General features: G+C 34.4%; 3 protein-coding genes across 5 annotated transcripts; 2 read left to right on the top strand and 1 right to left on the bottom strand.

The window, feature by feature from the left end:
• Window positions 1-676: 676 nt before the first annotated feature.
• LOC118046905 (E3 ubiquitin-protein ligase At3g02290) lies at window positions 677-2,824 on the bottom strand. Of its 2 annotated transcripts, XM_035055999.2 has the most exons (5): window positions 2,686-2,824; window positions 1,991-2,103; window positions 1,369-1,744; window positions 1,173-1,282; window positions 677-981 (listed from the first exon to the last, which is right to left on the bottom strand). In XM_035055999.2, exons 2-5 carry the CDS (start codon window positions 2,081-2,083, stop codon window positions 955-957), a joined length of 606 nt encoding a protein of 201 aa, XP_034911890.1. In that variant the 5' UTR covers window positions 2,084-2,103; window positions 2,686-2,824; the 3' UTR covers window positions 677-954. The 2 variants fall into 2 exon arrangements, with proteins under 2 accessions (XP_034911890.1, XP_034911898.1); XM_035056007.2 differs by lacking the exon at window positions 2,686-2,824 and having other exon boundaries at window positions 1,991-2,383.
• A 3,766-nt stretch (window positions 2,825-6,590) lies between these two features.
• On the top strand, window positions 6,591-7,727 carry LOC118046897 (uncharacterized). The gene is made up of 3 exons (XM_035055992.2): window positions 6,591-7,073; window positions 7,173-7,264; window positions 7,352-7,727. Exons 1-3 carry the CDS (start codon window positions 6,740-6,742, stop codon window positions 7,634-7,636), a joined length of 711 nt encoding a protein of 236 aa, XP_034911883.1. The 5' UTR covers window positions 6,591-6,739; the 3' UTR covers window positions 7,637-7,727.
• A 3,938-nt stretch (window positions 7,728-11,665) lies between these two features.
• On the top strand, window positions 11,666-18,640 carry LOC118046640 (uncharacterized). Of its 2 annotated transcripts, none has more exons than XM_035055624.2 (13): window positions 11,666-12,133; window positions 12,243-12,399; window positions 13,025-13,095; window positions 13,307-13,366; window positions 13,465-13,677; window positions 14,047-14,178; window positions 14,888-15,562; window positions 16,091-16,283; window positions 16,384-16,577; window positions 17,153-17,257; window positions 17,443-17,582; window positions 17,845-18,123; window positions 18,215-18,640. In XM_035055624.2, the coding sequence occupies exons 1-13, from the start codon at window positions 11,744-11,746 to the stop codon at window positions 18,483-18,485; spliced, it is 2,880 nt and encodes a 959-aa protein (XP_034911515.1). In that variant the 5' UTR covers window positions 11,666-11,743; the 3' UTR covers window positions 18,486-18,640. The 2 variants fall into 2 exon arrangements, with proteins under 2 accessions (XP_034911515.1, XP_034911511.1); XM_035055620.2 differs by having other exon boundaries at window positions 16,381-16,577.
• Window positions 18,641-21,291: the final 2,651 nt, after the last annotated feature.

Here is a 21,291-nt window from a genome sequence, read left to right as displayed (position 1 = left end):
ATAAATCATATACTAAAAAACAAAATATAAATTTAATTTAGAGAGATACAAGAATTTTAGGCATATGTTTTCATATGCTATATGTGAATAAAAATATCTCCAGTTCATGAATATTTTATTTTATTTTTATTAATGTTGATGTTCGGGTTAACTTGTGAGTATCTCGATTAATTCTGGCTTTGAAGTTAACAATTATATAAATCTTTAATAATCTTGAAATTTATGAAACTTGAATTGATAATCTTTATGGAGCAAACCTACGACCAATTGAACTATATCTCTTAGAATTTTCTTGATTACTTACTTATACATGCTATATCTATTTAAATTAAGATATATATAAATCGACAATCACATTAAATATGATATTGTTTAAGTGATTTAGTTAAATGAGATTAATATATTAAAATGAAATTACATAAGTGATCATCAATCAGTACATGGAAATCAATTTAAGTGGATAGAATGGACGGTTATTTTTCGATTTAAGAGTAACAAGCAATCACAAGAGATAAGAAGGGGAAAAAAGAAATGAATCAGATTGAGAGTAACAAAGGAGGGAAAAAAGAGAAAAAAAACAAGGATGGAAGATGGAAATCGGTGGTGAGGCGTTTTCTTCAGCCAAGTTTGTCTTTGTAGAACAATAATCAACCATCTAATTAATTGGTGTATACAATTACTGTAATAAAATAGTAATCCAAGACTTTATACGGCAATAAAATTCAAAACTTCAATGGAACCAACAGTGCAAGAATCAAATCCATAAAAAACTTTACAGGGAAATAAAATTCATAAAAAAATGAGTCACTAACTCGCCTCTTTACGTAAGCATATGTATCTGGAATGCTCATTTAACAAAATAAAATAATGAAATGAACGTCTAGAGTGGCCTGCCAAGGAAAACCTTCTTATATCCAATGCTCATCTTCAATATCTGGAAGCTTTACTGCGAATTCAACTTGTTTCTTCAAATATCATCACCTGTAAGATATACCGTAAGCATATGTATCGCATAAGTTTCAGATATACCTCGTAATTCTCCTACCGTTGTGTAATATAACAATGGGGCTTGAAATGAAGGCGGCACGCGTTATTTTATCTTTTTAATGATTAATGAAAGAATTTCATAGATCGAAACCAGCCAAAAACAGGGTAAAAAGGGTCCACGTTACCTTGCCACAAACAGGACAGGTTTGGCTTCTCTCCATCCACTCGTATATACAACTAAGGTGGTAATGGTGGTTACATTGCGTCACTATCCTTGGATTCTCAACACTGTACTCTGCCAATAGACATTTCAAATGAGAAAATCAACAGACTCCACCCAAATGATAAGAAAGTTTGATGAAAACGTGAACGATTGATCACCTTCGAGGCACGTGGGACAAACATCCTCCTCGTCTATGGATGCATGAATGTAACGATATCCAGGTTCTTCCTTTTCTTTTGAGACGCTAATTGGGGCCTTCGAATTTTTTTCATTTGATTTACCTTCTTCGGGCACAAATTCTAGGGCAATACAGTCTCTACCTTGCACTGCTCGTTCTGTATCTTGGTGTGTTTGGCCTGCGGTATTGGAGGGTCCGGGATTGGCTTCGAATGGCAAGATTCCTGGAGGAATCATGCTAGTTTCGGATAGTGTAATATTAAATACCGCTGCATTGGATTCCACTGAAGGGGTTGGTGGCCCTCTGTTGTGTGCAGGGAGGGCAGGAGTTTCCTCGTTGCTGAATACTGCTGCGTACTGTGAGAAAAAGGACGGTGTAAGATGCATCATGGGAAATGATATAGAAGGAAAGTGCACGTTTTCAATTAGTAGTAACACCAAATTCATTTGAAAATAGCTGCGAATCAGCTCATGAATAGGACAGTTTGGTGTGTGAAATTGGAGCGATAATTCTGGCTTGATTTCTTAAAAATTAGCATGATTACTAATCATATGAGAATATAGCAAGCCAAGCTGTACAGTTTGATTAACTAGAAGATATACCTTGTTGAATAATGTGTACATGAAGCCCCTGTGGGAACTGTTGACATTCTGCCCTGGGTCATCATTATGAAAGCAACAGCAAAGAGAAACCATTATCCAGCTCCGAATTTCCTCTGCAGTTAAATAATGCAATTGCTCTCTTTAAATTTAGGCTCCGAATTAATATATGTAATGTAGAATTTGATCAGTTCGGAAAGAAAAGAATACTTAGCTACTTTGCCAATCTGTTAATCGAATCAAAAGAGTAACCCTCGAATGTATGGTAATTATATGCTATAAGAAATTAAGAATGACTTGAACCAAAACCAAAGTTCGACATAAAGAATATTATAACCTTCCACATCATAGCAAAGGTATCAAACAATAATAATGGAAATAGCAGAAATCGCTTACTTCAGTTGTGGCTACATAGTTGAAGGGTAGTGATCTGATAATTATTAATCATATGGAGATGGGGGGGGGGGGAGAAGCTTTTGTTCTAAATACAATTAAAGGTAATGCAGTACTGGCTAGATATCAACAGCAACAACTACATAGAGAGAGGGGGGGGGATCGTTAAATATTGTTCATGAAGATGTTTATGGAGGATGATGATGACATACAGTTATTATTATGATCATCGGAAACAGATTGATCACCAGGACTAGTGAAACATGATGTGTTTGTGGATTAATTAAGAGAATACAGACACATACCTAGTGATCAAAACACAGAGAGATCAAAGAAAGAAGAGTGCCGCTGATCAACTAGCTACGAATTCATACTATTCGTTGACACCGAAAACATCATTAAAAAAAGGAAAATATTTAGGGAAGAAGAAACCAGAAAGAGAAGGATAAAAAAAAGACTGGGAAAAGACATCCGAGTTGGACTTGGACTAGTACTATCAAGATTCTCAAGTCGAGACGTTTGTGCTTGAAGACGACCCGTAACGACGTAGGATTCTTCGCCGACAAAAACGAGAGAAACGAAAAGGATTTTGTGGGTCCTTATTGCTAACTTTTTCCTACAGGCCATTGTCTCGCTGTCTCTTGTCGACCCAAACTCTTGGACCAGAAGCAGCCCAGAACTTATTTGTCTCGATTATATGCGAGCAGTGCCTGACCCAGACAGAATGGCCCAACCGAAATATACGCAAACAATCGAATTATACGACGCCGTAATGCAGAAACATCATTTGTAACTTCAAGGGGATGGCCCGGAGTTTAAAGAGGATTGCTTAATACTAGTTCTCAGGTATATGGACTGTATGAGTTTTGGTAAATATTATTATATCAATAGCTCTATATTCATGAATTATAGTTAAAATATTAAAAAATATAACATTCACGGCTTAAAAAAAAAAAGAACATTCATTTCTAATAGTTGATAAAAAAAAAATGATAGAGGCTTTTTTTAATTATAAAGGGATTTGCAAGCAATACTGTAGTCATGTTTTTATTTTTTATTGAATCAAATATAAAAATTGAAAGCCATGATCTATAAATTATGTGAATGAGGGAGAAAAAAGTGTTTTTCATGCTACTTTTATTTTTATCCCCCAAAAAAAGTATAATTTGAATAAAAATATGGACGAAATGCTTAAAAATAAATAGAAGTCCTTAATTAAAATCTTCTAAGAAATTGTGTAAAATTGATATAAAGAATGATTTGGTGGCAATATCGAGACATCTACATAGTTAGATGATATTTTTTTAGGTTTACCTAAAGAGAAAAGCTCTAATGATCTGAAAAAAAAAAAAAGTGTATTGAATATTCTATCTAGAAAATACGAAATTAGATAATGAGAATCGGGAATTGAAAAAAAAAAATATGAAACATGTAAAATGAAAAAAAAAAAGTAAATAGGAAACTTATATTAGAATTAAATAGAGAACACATATTTGATAAAATATATTGGAAATATAGAAAATCTACTTGTATTATATAAGTATATAATAGTCATTTAAACAATTTAAGGGTATTATATTATCTCAAAAGAATAAATTGCACCTACTTTCTTGACTATCAGGAGTCCGGGACTAGCACTTTTGCGTTCCACTTTGAAGCAACATGTAAATCTTCTCTGCCGATTTCACTCTTTAATTTCTACCAATACGTGTGTGTGTGTGTGTATTAATTAATAAATTCTACATTAGCTAATGCATGTGTTTCTGCTGAAAACTAAAGCCAATAAAATCACAATTCACATAAATTAAACGGATTTTCTGAAATTAGCTTCAGATATATTCCATTAATTACTTGGATGAACAGCTAGCACCATGATAACAGCGAAGATCGAGTGAAAGGTGGCGAGTGTAACCTAGGATCTGGTATCCGAGAAAACTTTGCTGGGGCTGCAGGCTAGCCGTACATAAATACATCGATCGTGATTAATGCTCGGAGCATAAATAGAAGGGAAATTCAGGATCACCAAATTAATCCATCCATGGAAGAATCTTCATGTTGCTGGATTGCCTCGCGGCGGTCACGACCTAATTCGGAAACTATGCAAATCCAGAAATCATCTTTACATGCACACATGCAATGCAATGAAAGGGCTGAAAGGACCTCTTACCCGTTAATTAAATCTACAAAGTTAGTGAGGTTAGTTGGAGCTTACTTTAAAAAATAATGCAAGACTTTTGCCAAATTTGCAGAGGAAAGTCTATGCATGTCCCAGAGCTCCCTTTAATTTATTCTCCGATATTCGATCTAAGCTTAACAGTGTTTTACTTTGCAAGACCACATCATCATGGGCATGGCTCTCTTTCCAAAAGTATACAAAAAAACAATTCAAGAGCTTAATTTATGAGTTCATAATGTATTAATGTTCTGTGAAATGATGAAGCTCTAGCTAGCGTTCGAAGCAAGTTTGGTATATAATTGCATAGAACAAAACTTTATATATATCAATGTCCCCTACCTAAATACTAATCTTTTATTGATCATTGCCTATGGTTGGTGACGACTGTAAATAGGATTTCTCTGATAACCTTGGCAGAATAATTACAATGATCTCACCTAATGAATCTCTTGAATTACATATCTCACCTAATCGAATAGATGCTCCGGTGAATTTTCAACTTTTTTCTTTTTTCAGGGGTAGTATTTATTAAAATATTAATTTGCTACTTTAATAATAATTTTATGATGAGCGTATAACTAATGAGTTCGAAGGCTACATATATGAATACTAAACACAAAAATAATCCTTGCAAATTTAATTTTAATTGATTTGTTTTCTATTCGGTTAGTGTTTGGAAACGCGGTTGTACTTATTTTTAAAAAAAAGTTATTTTTTTTAACTAAAAATTAATTTTTTTATACGTTTTGATGCGTTGATCTTAAAAATAATTTTTTAAAAAATAAAAAAAATATCATTTTGATGTATTTCAGCACGAAAAATACTTTGAAAAGCAAACACAACTACACTACTAAAAAAAACTTTAATAAAAACACCAATAAGGCACGTTGAGTGACATTTTTTACTAGGAGTGTTTTAAATTTTTTTTTTTTTTTTTAAATTACTTTTAATATTATTATATCAAAATAATCTAAATATATATATATAAAAAAAACCATTTAAATCGTGTTTCTAAACTTCTAGCTAGTTCAACTATCAGACAACTTTGTCCAATCTTTATCTTTTTCAACGAGCGAGGTTATAATTACATACATTGATTCACAATTGAATTAGGGACAAGTACTCATGTTTTAACCCGTGTAATTAACATCGATTTTTTTTTCTTTCAAATCTCTTGCGGGGTAATTAAGGAACTAATCCGTTGCTATTAGAACATAACCGATCGAGTTCGGAGATAGACTCGGAACAGAGAATGGTGAATAGCTCGACTCGAGGTCGATTAATTTTCTCTGAAATCTGGCACCGTACTCCGTTCAAGAGCCATTCTGCAAGAAGACCGCATTAATCCAACACCCACCAAGCCAAACCGTGCTGGCCAAAAAATGATCATCGCCAGCTGTTCCATGCTCCCTGTACGTAGCAGAAAATTCTTTCACTGGATTTGATCAGGACAGTCTATACGATCATGTATGCCTTACAACTAGGTATGAAATTAAGAAATATTAAAGTCGATCGCTAGATTGTTGGTTCAGTAGTTGATGGGACAGCTCTCCTTTTTTCGAACTTCAATTCGAATTCTAACGGAAATGAGACTGGAGAGTTTGTTCTCTTTCTGTCTTTATTGAGTCCTTCCTATGCTGTATACCTGTCACCCCCGCGGTGCCTTACCTGTTTACTGGGCTTGCAGGATGTTCAGTGGGCCGTGGGATTAGTTATGATACGCGCAAGCTAACCCGGACACCTATATATATATATATATATATATTAGAGTCGGAAACAAGAGTGGAAAGCACACAACTAGCAAAAACATTCGATTGCCTGCTTTAACAATATACATATGCCACGTATATTGTGAGGTATATAGCTAGCTGGTCAAATTTTAGAGTGATGGGCCTACGGCTTCATGACCAGCACGTTCCTCAGTAGCCCCACAGGTGAAAAATAATAAAAGAAACAGAGGACCAGCATGATTAAATAACAAAAGAAAGATAAAAAGAAGGAAAAAGCATAGCATAAATAGCCATATGGTCCATAGCTGCCCAAAGCCAACATCTAGAAATCTGGTTCAGCAACAGGCAGCTGGCCTTTATCATTAGTGAACAATCTCCTCTCTTCTTCTTCTCCTTCTCCTTCTCCTCTCTGTAATTAATAATCGGTGCCTCCTTAACACCCCATCTCAGAAGATGGGCAAGATAGGCACAAGACTACCAGGTTTCTGTCTAAACAGGATTAGGCCTCATGTTAGAGTCCGTTCACCACCTATACAAGCCAAGGCTAACTTGAATTCTACTAAAAATGATCAAAAGACTGAGAATCCTGAGAATGTCGGCCTTGGAGAAGAGAAGTCCGGGAAGTCGGAGCTGGAAAAACCCGTGGAGTTACTTGGTAGGAAAATCATGATTGTGGTTGATTCAAGTATTGAAGCTAAGGGAGCTCTGCAATGGGCACTCTCTCACACTGTTCAAAGCCAGGATCTTGTTGTTCTTCTTCATGTAACCAAAGCATCATCTAAACAAGGTTGGTGTGCGGAATGTTATTTTTTTAAACTTCTACATCATGCAACCATATATATTCTTAGGCAGTTAAACTGAAGGGTTTTAACATTTGTGACTGCAGCCACAGGGGAAGAGCCCCGGAAGGATAGAGCTCCTAGGGCTTGCGAGCTTGTAAACTCTCTGAAAAATATGTGTAAGTTGAAGAGACCTGAGGTGAGTGTGATTAGTTCAGTTTAGGTAGCTTGTCTTATCTTATTTATTTATAGAAATCGGGATATAAAACGTGGCTTGCACATGCAGATACAAATTGAGATTGCAGTGGTGGAAGGAAAAGAGAAAGGTCCATTGATAGTGGAGGAGGCCAAGAAACAAGGGGCGGCGCTTCTAGTTCTGGGGCAGAAAAAGAGGTCCATGACATGGCGGCTGATCATGATGTGGGCAAGCAATAAAGTCACTGGTGGTGTGGTGGAATACTGTATCCAGAATGCCGACTGCATGGCAATAGCTGTGAGGAGGAAAAGCAAAAAACATGGAGGTTACTTGATCACCACCAAGCGTCACAAAGATTTCTGGCTCTTAGCTTGACTATAATAAACATATGTAGCGTATCAATTTGATGTTTTCTTTTTCATGTGGAGTTTTTGTTTTGTAACATTGTAAATTAATGATAAAGTCTGCTCTGCTGAGAAATTATCAAAAGGGGATGGGGATTAGGGTGCGAATGAAAAGTTAAGGTCTGTAATTATGCAGAGCATCTGCTATTATGGCTAAGGGAGACACAGTGGGGTCCCTTGACCCCTTTAGGGTCTCCTCCGTATGCTACAGTAACTGTCTAAAGCGCACGGTTCCTGAGCGTTTTCCATGACTGCGCGATAGCCTGTTAGGTTAGGCCATGGACCATGGCTGGGGGGTACTCCCCGTGATCCACCTAGAACCGCCATTGTTGTCACTTGAAGATAAGATGCTATTCTTGCATAGGCTGGTACGTACTCTTGAATTTGAGGATGCAACTTTAATGGGACCAACTACGACTATAATTGTTGACATTGTAGGATTAATTTCAGACAAATCAAATTGCTGCACTTCCTCGAAGGGCCCTGTCCTTCTTAAAGAAGTCAAATGTGTTCGAATGCTACAGGCTCAAGCTAGTTAGGTTTGATTTCATGAAAACCAATCAATTATTAGAATCAGTTTGTCAAATCCATCTGAACAGATTCGTAATTGAATCGGAGTATCAAAACCCGACTAGTTGACTTTCTTTTTTACTCGAAATGAAAATCAGACCCCTGGATCAGCCGGAGGACCCAAGGTTGATTCAAGAACACGACGGCTTGGAGATCTTGATACTCGGCTGGTTCAGGTCAAAACATGGAGGCAACTTAACCGAAACCGGAGCTAATTTTGATGCCTCTGCTCACATGGCTCAGTATTCAATAAACAATATGTTCATTATGAGTTGGGTCAGGTGTTTGCTTTTTCTTCGGCAATGCGTCGTGTACTGATGAGTCCTTCTCCACGAGCACTTTTCTTTTCATACCAGCCCCACTCCTAGCCTCTGAATTCCACACAAATGTTTGGGCGTTGTTGCCGTATGCATTCTGATCAGAGGATGAAAGCCCGGAGGGTGGTCCATTCCATGGCCAGCAACGGCAATAATAATTCAGGCAGTGTCAGCCTACAGGGCAGATAAAGTCAATTCCAGAGAGAACTGATTTACCCAATTTGTTACGTGCATCTGATATGAGTGCAGCCACCAGTAGTAGATTGTTTGGTAGCTTTTTTTTTTTCAAAAAGATTTTTTACTTTAATAAATATCTTATTGATGTTTTTATAAGTATTTTTTTATTGTTTTGATTTATTGATATCTAAAATAAATAAATAAAATTTCAAGTGAGAAATATTTTTTTTAAACATAATGTATCATAATATTAAACAAACATAATCAAGCCACGTTTTTATAATTTATTTTAATTTATTTTTTATATGGTTATCACAGTATCAAAAAAATATCTCAACATTGGATTGATATCAGAAAAATATCTTAGCATCGCGGTGTGGTCTAATTTTTAAAAATTTCAGTTAAATAATTTTTTTTTTAAAAAAACTAGGTTATTAAACTTTGTGGAGTCAATGACTTGATTTGCAAATTTGACAAAGTAATCATGGTTATCCTAGTTCACGAGTTTAGAGTGGTACTTTTTTTATTTTTTTCTAATTGAATTAGATTAAGTGATTATCTATTTTTTTTTAATCATATAGCTTAAAAAATAATTTTTTAAAAAAAACATGTTATTAAATTTTAAAAAACTCATGGGCTGTTGATGTTTGGGAGTTTAACTACTTCTTTTTTTTTTTTTTAATTTTATTTTAGCATTCAACATTATATTAATTGAGAATTAATTTTTATAATTTGTTTCGTTTTGTTTTTTTATAAGGTTATCATAATCTTAAAAAAAATTCTAAGTATTAGTTTGACCATCAATTTTGTGGTTGTTTATTTTCGTTATTATATAATTAAATAGACAATAGCTTAGAAAAAAAACAAATTATTAATCTCAATGAGCCCCTTACCCGGTTTGTGGGTTTGACGTGTTGATCTAGGTTACCTAATTCGCGTGTTTAACATATTTACTTGTTAAACTTGATATGTTTTTTATATATATTTTTCTGCCTTTTAATTTTTCTAATTATTTTTTTTTATTTCACTTTTCTTCGATATTAAATTGATTGAAAAATAAAATTTATGATTTTTTTTTTATATAAAATTATCATGATATTAGATAGCATCTTTCTTATAGTTGGTGATTTTAAAAACAAGTTTAGGTTGAAAAAACATGAAAATATACTATTTTACTGTAACCATAAAAAATTACTCCAGAGACTAAAAAATCATCAATTTTTATATATATAAAAAAATCATAACTACATAGATAAAAGCTCGAATGTCTTTAAAAAAATTATTGTATTGCATGTAAAAATTTTGATTGATTATTATACCACTAATAAAATACTGGTATTGTAAGTTATATCCAATACTGATATGTAAATCCCACACCATGTCTAGTTAAGGTTTAAACAACATTCAAAGAAAATACTTGACACGGAAGTTATTAAATCCTAAAAAGTAATCCCGATTAATCACTGATTTACTATTGTATTTTGTGAGAGTTTAACATATTTTACAATTTCAAAATATACTCCAACGAAGCCAAATTATTTATTTATTTCAACCTTTCGTGTATAATATTTGCTTAAGAAAGAAAAAAGATTAAATAATAAAGTATCAAAGTGTAAAATAAAAGGAAAATCCATGACCAATAAAAAATCTAGGGGAAAGTTCTTTTTCATCCTTAAGCTTTCCTTTTTATTTCTTCATAGTTCCCATGGTTTTTTTTTATAGTTTTATTCTTGGTCAAAAAATTATTTTTCTTAACATTTAAATCTGGAGGGGTAAAATAGAAAGTTGCATGAAAAACAATAAGGAGAGAAAAAATGTTTAGTTTAACCCTCTTTTTACTATGAAAATCAATTTTTTTTTTGTCAACAAGTTATATTCAATATAAGAAACTTGATGATAGTGAGTTTATATATAAACATGCATAGCAAATAGGTCGAATTCAAATTTTTATTTTTTTGATTAATTTGTTAATTTAATGAGGTTTTCATGATGTCTATTAAGTGTTTTTTTATATGAAAATAGGTTAAAAATGAATTTTCAACCTAAAAATCCCAACTTTGAATTTTCGTGCACCAATAGTTAGATTATGGGTTGACGTCTAGCAGAGACAATACATTTATCCATTTCTTTTTTTTAAAAAAAAAACATATAAAGGGTGAATTATATGTTGTTTTTTATCTAACAAAGAAAAAAACAGCCAAAGTGCTCGGACTTGCCCTTTTCAAGTCCTAGACGTGCTGGGCCATTAAGAGCCCGTTTGACATTGCGGCCAAACCGGCTTTTCACCAAAAATTATTTTTTTTTTTTGCTAAAATTGAGTACGGTTTATACTTTTTGGATCGTTTTGATGTGCTGATGTCAAAAATAATTTTTAAAAAATGAAAAAATATTATTGGCATGCTTTTCGGCACGAAAAGCTATTTGAAAAGCAACCGCTACCACACTCCCAAACACCCTCTAAAGCTGATTCGCTTGACATGACTTTTTTTTTATATAATTTTATTTTTTAACATTAAATTTTTTTTATTATTTAATTTTATTATTTAATATTCATTTGATTTTAATTTAATCTTCAAATTATTTTTATCCTTTTGCAGCCAAGTTAAAAAATTTTAAATTTGATATGCTGAACTAAATTTAATGTCATACCAAAAAAATTCCCATTACTTTAAATAATTTTTTTTTATATTTAGTTTTTTTCACTCGACTTGCAATGCAACACGGTAAATACCCGGAAGGTGTACTGAAAATTTTAGAAACTAAGTATTTGTTTATATAGTTCGGTTTAATGGGATTTGCTTGCTTAGAAAATGGAAATATAGGCCCATGTTTATATGTTTGTCTGGAAAATAGGCCCATGTTTATATGTGTTTGGAAAACAGGCCCATGTTTAAGTCAAAGCCGAAGAAACAAACCAAAACAGAAAACCCTAAACCCTCAAATTCACGAGACTTCCTTCCATCTCCATTATCTCTGTCTCTTGCACCAAAAAAAAAAAAAAAAAAAACTCAGCAATGGCAAAGACATCAAAAAGAAGCAGAAGCAGCAGCAGCAGCAGCAGCAATGCAAAATCCAAGAAGAAGAAGAAGAACAGCAGAACAGCCCCAAATTCCGTTGCCATGAAAGTGAGCGCTGCATCCAAAGACAACAATAACAGCAGCAACCCTTTTGAGACAATTTGGTCCCGCCGCAAATTCGACATCCTCGGAAAGAAACGCAAAGGAGAAGAGCTCCGTATTGGGCTCTCCCGGTGCCGCGCCATTGAAAAGAGGAAGAAGACTTTGTTAAAAGAGTATGAAGAGAGCGGCAAGTCTTCTGTCTTCTTGGACAAGAGAATTGGAGAGCAAAATGAACAGCTTGGAGAGTTTGATAAAGCTATCATCCGCTCCCAGCGCGAGCGCCAGGTCTTAAAAATATATACTATCGATTATTTATTTATTTATTATTAAGCTGTATATTTTTATCACATGTGATGCTTATTTTGTTAAATTTGATTTTTTTTTTTTGTTATAGTTGAAAAACAAGAAGAGCAAGTATAATTTATCAGATGGAGAAGAAGATGATGATTTTGGAATTCCGAATCTTGGTCCACTTTCGGGACTAGATGATTTCGAGGATGAAATCTTGTCTGATGATGATGGAGATGGTGCTGACGCAGATGGAACAAGAAGTATTTATCAAAAATATTGTTAATAAATTTGGGTTATGTTTAGCTTATAATGCTGGAAGCTGTCTGTTTTTGTTATTATTGTCATGTCCAAGTTAAGCTTATGATCGCTCCATCCATGGATATATATATGAACTTCAAGCAGAAAGTGTTAAACTGGTTGTGGAATAGAAATTCTTAAGCCAGATATTCTTCAGTATGCTCCCATAGCATCCGGAAAATGTTTTCTTTTTTGATAGATGTTAATTGAACGGGTCATGGAAAAGTGATGTGACTTATTGAAGTTCATCTCTTTTTTTTGTTTCCAAGGAATTTTACATAGAATAACAAAAAGTGATTCAATTTCCACATTCTATCATATTTTAAAGTGTCTGACCTTATTTTGTTTTTTTTCCTTTTCCTTTTTGTACATTCAATTTAGTTTTACCAGGGCGCAACATGCCTTAGTTTTTAGTAGACACTTGCAGTTGTAGGAAACCTGTTCATTTAATGCCATTGATTTTCACCATCTCAATCCAGATTTCTGTTGTTGATTATTATGCTAAGATTGCCAAACCTTATGTTTTTCCTTTGATTTATTTGGAATTTTGCTAATGACCACAAGTGTTGTCTTTCCTTTTCTTTCCAGAGAAACCAGCCATCACAAGGCAACTTAATGCTCATGGCTTGCCGCAGGATGCAGTGGATGGGGAGGAAAATGTGAGATCCACTTTGTGACCTCAGTTTTGTGCCATTAGTTATCAAAATATGAGTCCATTATCTATGATTCTCATGGCTAAATTATACGTCCTGAAAAGTAGACAACTAAGATGTTTCTACAAGCTTGTTATATCTAATTTTGCTGTCTTTTGAACTCTTGTATATCTAATATTGCTTAACCCTGATACAAAGCATGACTTTCCCTTTGCAGAAACCCAAAACTAAGAAGGAAGTAATGCAGGAGGTTATTCTGAAGAGCAAGTTTTTCAAGGTGTTTTTTGTTTTCATCTTAAGAAAACAGCTTTAAAATGAGACATCTGTTTTCTGATTTAGCTTACATTTTAACCCTTTTTTTGCAATTGTGGCCAGGCTCAAAAAGCTAAAGATAAGGAAGAAAATGAACAATTGATGGAAGAATTGGATAAAAGCTTCACATCTTTGGTGCAGTCTCAAGCCTTGTCTTCCTTGACAGAACCAGGCAAGATGAATGCCTTGAAGGCCCTTGTCAATAAGGACATTCCTAATGAGCATGTAAAGAAGGATGAGTTACCAGTTATTCAAAAACCTGAAACTTTCAAGCAGGTATTTTTTTTTATACGGTTCTTGATCTTGAAAGCCTTTTCAAGTTGCTAAATTTAATTGCTTCCTGAGTTTGCTACTTCCTGTTTTGAATGTTTAAAATTTCTATGTTCTTTTTTCTATTATTTTACTCTACACCTTGGCATGCCACATTGTTGTCAATTAGAGAAGCATTATCCTATGGAAGCTTTTATACCTTTTCTGTTGATTAAGATGGATTCCTTTTATACCTTTGTTACCTGAGGCGGTAATTTGTTCACTTTTCCTATGTAATTTGAAGCAGTAAACCAATAGCTGTTAATACTGACTTTGCATAATTCTGAACTCTTGAAGTTGATCCTTTTTTTTTTAATATATATATATGATTTGCAGAAGGAACAACCTGATTCTTATGACAAACTCGTTTACGAGATGGCGATAGATTCACGTGCACGGCCATCGGACAGGACAAAGACACCAGAAGAAATTGCCCAGAAGGAGAGAGAACGACTAGAGCAACTAGAGGCATGTTTCTTCTCACTCATTTGGAAGCATCTGCATATGCCTGAGCAGAAAAGCACGCATACATGCTTAGCAGCATGTCATTACTAATACTATTACTCTGACTTGGTGGATTCTTGTTGATCTTGGATGTTCAGTGCGGAATGGTACTTCATATTGTCATTAATTTTCTGTCATCTTTCATAGTCCACCAAACTGGAAAACCAAAAGGACTGTCTTTAAAATCATCAAGCACCTCAGTAGCTTTTGGGAGGCAACTGTTGAGCTGCTTGACATCTGACAATTAACTATGTTGATTTCCGATGTTCACTTATTTATAGTAATGGAAGTTTAATTATGTGAAGAGTTGTTGGATGGTGACATTTTCCATGTGCATGCGCTGGCACACATCTGCTAGAGTTTTGGAATGCATGTTAGTTTTCATGGAGTTATACTTTTGACAAGCTCTACCATGCCATGTTCTATGGAGTTTGCTTTTAACTAGCTTTATTCATTATAAGTTTTTACTGCGTGGTAGCTGGGTAATACGGAAATCTTTCAAGAGAGGATGAAAAGGGCAGGAACTTTTTATATAGTGGTACAAGTTGTTGTGTTCTAAAAGACACAGTTTCCTTGTTTTATGTATACATTACTGATAAAGCTTGCTGACCAACTTTTATAGCACTGTAATCTAAATCTTAGCTATTAACTTTATGGTACTTGAAAATTTCAGGAAGATCGTAAGAAACGAATGCTTGTTGCTGATGACTCCAGTGATGAAGAGAATAATGATGTTGAGAAGCTGCCAAGGTCAATATCTGGTGATGATCTTGGTGATTCCTTTTCTCTTTATGAAGAGCCTGGGACTACAAAGGGCTGGGTTGATGAGATTCTTGCAAGAAAGGAGGCAGATGACTCTGACAATGAAGATGATGATTCTTCTGAGGAGTCTGCAAGCGCCAATGATGATGGTGATGATGAAGGATCTGGTGAAGACGATACTGATGGTGGTGATGATGAACATGATAAGTCTACATCTTTGAAGGATTGGGAGCAGAGTGATGATGACAATCTTGGCACAGATTTGGAAGAGGACGAAGAACATGGTTCTCATGATGATGATGGAGGAGAAATAGAGCCAATAAGCCACAAAAAGCCAAAGAAAACTGAACCTGTCGAGCCTAGGAAAGGGGATGAAAAATCTCTGGATGGAAAGAAAAAAAAAGCAAATCGTGAACAACATTCAACCCAACCAGACATTCCGCATATAATTGAAGCCCCGAAGAGCTTTGAAGAATTTTGTGCAATATTGGAGAATTGTTCCAATGAAAATGTTATTCTGGTAGTTGATCGAATTCGGAAAAGCAATGCAATACAGCTTGCAGCAGAAAATCGGAAGAAAATTCAAGTATGAATTCTTTGCTGTGTTTTCTTTGCTTTGTGTGGGTCTGTGCTTGTTTTGGTGGGGAAGGGTGATTGAGGGAATGAAAAGCAACAAACAAGATTTTATTTCCACGTGTTAGATAATCTATAGATCCTCACCAATTATATGGCCCTGTATCTGATAGATGCACATGATTTATGCAAACACGAGCTCTAATGCTCATAAATAAAGAGTGAATAGATGAAAACTCATATCAGGTATACATGACTGCTCAGAAAGTTGACAATTGATAAGAAGAAAACAGCACATCCAAAGAGTCGAACAATGAAAGAAGTCTTATGGGGGGTGCATTAATGTGGTTTTGCTTTTGCTAGGAACTAGTGCTTTAATAAGCATGATATAAGTTTTGAGTGACTGTTTTGTGTTGACAATGACAGGGAATACAGATTGTGCAACTATAGTATAATGTGTGTGTGTCTTTGTGTGACTCTAAGAGTGAGTGTGTGTGGCTGCTCTTTGCTATTGTGTAAATAACCATCTGTTTCCACCCAGGTATTTTATGGTGTGCTATTACAGTATTTTGCTGTCTTAGCAAATAAAAAGCCCTTGAATATTGAGTTATTGAATTTTCTGGTCAAGCCACTGATGGAGATGAGTGTGGAGATTCCATACTTTTCTGCAATATGTGCTCGTCAGCGAATCTTACGAACTCGTGCACAATTTTGTGAGGCTCTAAAGAATACAGGTTGGTTGTAATATGATTTGAGAATTGATGGTCTTTCCACTTTCATTCCGAGTTTCTTAGTGTTGTGCGCATCTCTAACTGAAAGTTATTGTTCCAGCAGAGAATAGTTGCTGGCCTTCTATGAAAACGCTCTCTCTCTTGAGGTTGTGGTCCATGATCTTTCCTTGCTCTGACTTTCGGCATGTTGTCATGACCCCAGTAATACTGTTGATGTCTGAATATCTGATGCGCTGTCCCATCTTGTCGGGGCGTGATATTGCAATTGGTTCTTTCTTATGTTCCATGGTTCTCTCTGTATGTCTCTCTTGCCCATCTATTCATTTATACTACAAGTTTATAACAAAGTGCTTGGCAGGAGCAAAGCCCCCTTGATTGTTGTTTGCTTCTGGAAAGGTTTTCAACTTGTAATTGGTGGTTAAAAGGGCCTAAGCACTTACAGGCATAACTGAAATGCGTTTCTTTTCCAGTTAGAACTTTATTACTCCTGTCCCACAAATATTGGCCCTTTTGCAAATACATATGTTTTTATGAAACATCAATTAATCCAATAATTAATGTTGACCATAGTGTGTTGTTCCTTTTTTACACGTTAATTAATGTATTCCTTTTAAACTTGAGTAGTCAATGTTCATCAAATACTAAAGGATATAGTAGGAAACTCAATCCTTATAAAACATCAACTTCAAAGTGGCCAAAAAAATCAGGACAACTAAAATTTGCAAAAGGGCCAATATTTGGGGGACTGTATTTTTTTGAGTAACTTGTATCTTGATTTAATTCTCACCCGACCTCTTTCAAGAGTGCTGCAGTGGCAGCATTACTAACACTCTCATTTGGGCTTTAAGTATTGATCGTAGCATCCTTTGCAGATCACTAAACAATCTCAGAAGTTCTGTCCTGAAGCCATAATGTTTCTCCGAACTTTGCTGATGGCAACTACAGAAAGAAAACCATCTTCTTATCAGGAATCTCAGGTATAGAACACCCTGATGCATTTACTGCACTTGCCATTCTATCTTTCCTAATTTATGCCACCCCACCCTGATAAGAAAAAATTGCTCTCAACAACGTGTGCTTGCTATTCATGTGTACCTGAAAAAGAGCCACACTATTTTTGGTATTATGAAGAAATTAATGTTAATTGTGTGTACTTTGGCAGTTTTATCATCTTATGGAACTAAAAGAACTCAAGCCCTTGCTGCATATTCATGATCATGTAAACGAGATTCGTCCACTGAATTTCCTCATGGTAATGGACATGCAAGAGGACACTTCATTTTTCAGCTCAGATGATTTCAGGTTTGTAGGGATTTTTTTCATCGGCACTGTGGCCTTATTCTGTATTCCTGTATTTTAGTTTTTATGAACCTTGCAATTGCCATCATTAGTTAATTTAATTTGTTGCTTACAAATGCATGCCAATCCTAGAATGTTCATGGTATTGCTTAAGATTATTTGATGCAATCCAACATTTTTGAGGAGTTCTATCACTATTCTTCCTCAAATCTGTCTTCATATCTACTGTTTGCTAATCTACCAAAAATGAATTTTATGCATGCAGGGTTGGTGTGCTGGTTAATATGGTAGAAACTCTTCAAGGGTTTGTTGACATTTATAAAGAGTTGAATTCCTTTCCTGAAATTTTCTTGCCTATTTCAATGTTGTTGCTTGAGGTAGCACAACAGGAAAACATGCCAGCAACGTTACAAGATAAATTCAAAGATGTTGCCGAGCTTATTAATAAGAAGGCCAACGAACATCATATGACGCGGAAACCCCTACAAATGCAGAAAAAGAAGCCAGTTCCCATCAAATTAGTTGCTCCAAAATTTGAGGAGAAGTAATTAATATTTTTCTTTCACCTCTTATTTTCTTGTGTTGGTCATAGCATGGCATGTTGCTAAACATCTTGTGCAATTTTTGTGCTGCAGTTTTGTGAAGGGTAGAGATTATGACCCGGACCGTGAACGGGTTGAAAGGAGAAAGTTAAAGAAACTTGTAAAACGAGAAGCTAAAGGGGCAGCTCGTGAACTGCGCAAGGACAATTATTTCTTATTTGAGGTGAAGGAAAAGGACAAGGCACTGCTGGAGGGTGAAAGAGCAGAGAATTATGGAAAGGCGAGGGCTTTCCTCCAAGAACAAGAACACGCTTTCAAATCTGGGCAATTAGGAAAAGGAAAAGGGAGGAAGAGAAGAAGATGAAGCTGATTCTGCTGTTTGTTTTACCTGTGTGCTTCCCTTTATTATTTTTGTTTGGGTAACATTCTCTGATATGTAGAAATTACTGCCACTCCAGAAATGAAATTTCATTAATATTCGGGAATAACAATTCAACTAAACAAGTCTCGTTTATTCCATCCTTTTAGACTTGCTATGTCCTATTTCTTTCGCAAATTGCTGTAAAATGCAAAAATCCTGCCCAGTTAGTAGTAGGACCAGAGCCTGAAACAAGGCTACAGACCAGAAGACCTATCCCAGCCACTGCACCAACCACAACAGCTATTTCAGCTTCTTCGTTTCTTCCATACATTATAGAAAACACTAAAATGCATGCGAAAATTATTACACTGCATCAAGGTACAAAATACTATGGATTGCGTTAATGCTCTGTTTTTTTCATCCCTCAACTTTTTTTTTTTTAATAATGTCCTTACAGTGAAAATATTTTTTTTATCTTACATTTCAAATAAGAAAAATTTCTGATTCCCCAAGGTTTTAAAAATTTATTTTTGATACAAAACTTAAAAAAAAGAAAAAGAAAAAATACCGTATTCTAGAATAAATAAAAAATTTATTTTTGACACGAAAAAAAATCATCTATTGCAGATATTGCTATATTCATAATAGCTACGTAGCAGCCCATGTTAGAAAACCATACACTTTTTTTAGCGGAAAAACTTAAAATTTGGTCAGTCAAACATCCGTATCCTTTTATCCATTTCTCTGCTTAAAAAAAAAAAACCCTACTCTTCTGCATCAGCAATGTGGGAGGAATGCACGTTATAAGTTGAATAGAACAGAATTATATATTTTAGGATTTCTTGGCTTCAAATGACGGCGATTTTTGGGAGATTTTAAGGATTTTTAACACTTTGATCCTCAAGTTAAAAATCTCGTGTGAAAATGTTTTACAACAAAGTCCCGAAGGGGAGTGGATTAGTCGTTGCGCATCGCCCTTCGAGAGAAAAATTCCAGAAATGGGGTCTCAAAGCATGATATAGAGGGAGGAGAGAGAAGAAAAGGGAGAGAGAGAGCTAAGAGAGTTTTTCGGGTTTCTAGGATGCAATAAAATGTGTTTTGAGATTCAACAAGGGTTTTTGCATGTTTTTCGAATGATTTTAGGACAAAATATTGTACAAAATGGGTGTAGGGTATAAGAATAGCAGCCCTCATTTATTCTGGCAACAAAATGATCGCTGGAAGTTGCAGGTAGTGATGTCAGAGTTGCACCATGCAATGGTGATGGTTGGCGAACGACACATCGCTCATCACAGACAACCTTTTTTCGTTTAATTTTTAAAGTTCCAAAACCAAGTGCCTCCAACCTAGGAGCTCGGGCCTAGTTGTCGTTGGGCCCATGAGCACAAGCACGATGCGCTCGACCTAACTTTCTTCTTTGTTTATATTTTATATTTTTATTTTTATTTTCTCAATAACAATTATTTGCAAATAATTAACAATTAATTTTTATTTTCATACAACCTAAAAAAAGATATTTTTTCATGACTTTGAATTTTATATTAATTCTCGAAATTAGTATAAGAAATCATCAGGAGACCTCACAAAAAATAATGATTAAACGCCATTTTGTGTGTGAAAATAATAGAAGTTTTATAATGAGTAGTTAATAAAAATATATATAATAAATGGTTTTTAAATTTCATCACTGACCATATATCACCATTTTGAACAAAAAATTCTACATAATCAGGATTTATAGTTTTATATTCTCTATCTTATTATTTATTGTTTGCTCAATATCAATGTCCCACAAATTAACAAAAATAATGAATTTTTTTTTTGTATTCTTCTTACAACCTAAAAAAAAATCATTATTTTTCTGGATTTTGACTTGTTTTTTCAAAATTAGTATAAAAAAATAGCCTTTGTTGTACAAAATAATTATTCTTCATGCAACCTATAAAAAATGATTAGATGTCAATTTTTTTTTTTTGATAATGAATGAGGTTTGATAATTGATAGTTCATCAATCTAAGATGCATGATTTTTAATAATTTAATGACAATACTACTGGGTACAACATCAATTATTTTTTTCTTAAAAAACATCAGCACTAACCATAAAAAAAAAAATCATTTTTTTAATATTATATTTGGCTAATTACGTCTCACTTCAAAATCAATCATGATTCTTTGAGATGTGTTAAAAAAAATTCGTTTTTCAGAATTACGTTGATAATAATAATAATAATAATAATAAAAAGAGAATACTGACATTTTTGAATCAATGGTTGATTAGAACTAACCACTTTTCCAACATAGAATGTTCAAGCATCCTTTCACTATCGATTCTTGATGTTCAAACTTCGAAAAGAGAAGTTTGTCTGCTGTTCACACGTTTTCTTCAACAACTCGACAAAAACTAAACAAAGTTTGTCTGATCCTTTTAGAGTAGACGTATCATTATTCATTATATGGTCATCACTGTCCATTGTCAGCCGTTAATGCTACGCGTAAGCAACAGAGACTTCTCAGCATCCTCTGACTGCATATTCAAGAGTGTTCATGCATGGCCCTGCCCTAATTTCCACTCCATCTTCATCAATCTCTATTGAAGACCTCCATCTATAAAGTCCATAATGGCACCCATTAGAGTATCACAAACTTTAGGTATTAAAAATTTATATAATTGTTAATTTTAACATTTATAGATTAATTAAAATATGTGCAAGTTTGTATATTCATATTAATAAAAAAAATAATAAAAATAACTGCAACCAATTATTGAAGATTGTTAAGGAAGATTGCAATACAGAGTTTTTAATCTC

The sequence above is a fragment of the Populus alba genome, chromosome 10 (genome assembly GCF_005239225.2).
Source record: "Populus alba chromosome 10, ASM523922v2, whole genome shotgun sequence".
In the NCBI taxonomy this organism is placed as follows: domain Eukaryota; kingdom Viridiplantae; phylum Streptophyta; class Magnoliopsida; order Malpighiales; family Salicaceae; genus Populus; species Populus alba.
This window is presented reverse-complemented; position numbering and strand designations above follow the sequence as displayed.

What these genes read in the sequence shown, in the direction of transcription:
- LOC118046905 (XM_035055999.2), bottom strand. Translation starts at nt 2,083, where the DNA reads ATGGTTTCTCTTTGCTGTTGCTTTCATAATGATGACCCAGGGCAGAAT. An exon ending in TTGTCCCACGTGCCTCGAAG is followed by an intron (nt 1,283 to 1,368) that starts GTGATCAATCGT and finishes GTCTATTGGCAG; the next exon opens with AGTACAGTGTTGAGAATCCA. An exon ending in CCTGTCCTGTTTGTGGCAAG is followed by an intron (nt 982 to 1,172) that starts GTAACGTGGACC and finishes TATATCTTACAG; the next exon opens with GTGATGATATTTGAAGAAAC.
- LOC118046897 (XM_035055992.2), top strand. Translation starts at nt 6,740, where the DNA reads ATGGGCAAGATAGGCACAAGACTACCAGGTTTCTGTCTAAACAGGATT. An exon ending in CAAAGCATCATCTAAACAAG is followed by an intron (nt 7,074 to 7,172) that starts GTTGGTGTGCGG and finishes TTGTGACTGCAG; the next exon opens with CCACAGGGGAAGAGCCCCGG. An exon ending in GTAAGTTGAAGAGACCTGAG is followed by an intron (nt 7,265 to 7,351) that starts GTGAGTGTGATT and finishes TTGCACATGCAG; the next exon opens with ATACAAATTGAGATTGCAGT.
- LOC118046640 (XM_035055620.2), top strand. Translation starts at nt 11,744, where the DNA reads ATGGCAAAGACATCAAAAAGAAGCAGAAGCAGCAGCAGCAGCAGCAGC. An exon ending in TGAAGAGCAAGTTTTTCAAG is followed by an intron (nt 13,367 to 13,464) that starts GTGTTTTTTGTT and finishes AATTGTGGCCAG; the next exon opens with GCTCAAAAAGCTAAAGATAA. An exon ending in AACGACTAGAGCAACTAGAG is followed by an intron (nt 14,179 to 14,887) that starts GCATGTTTCTTC and finishes TGAAAATTTCAG; the next exon opens with GAAGATCGTAAGAAACGAAT.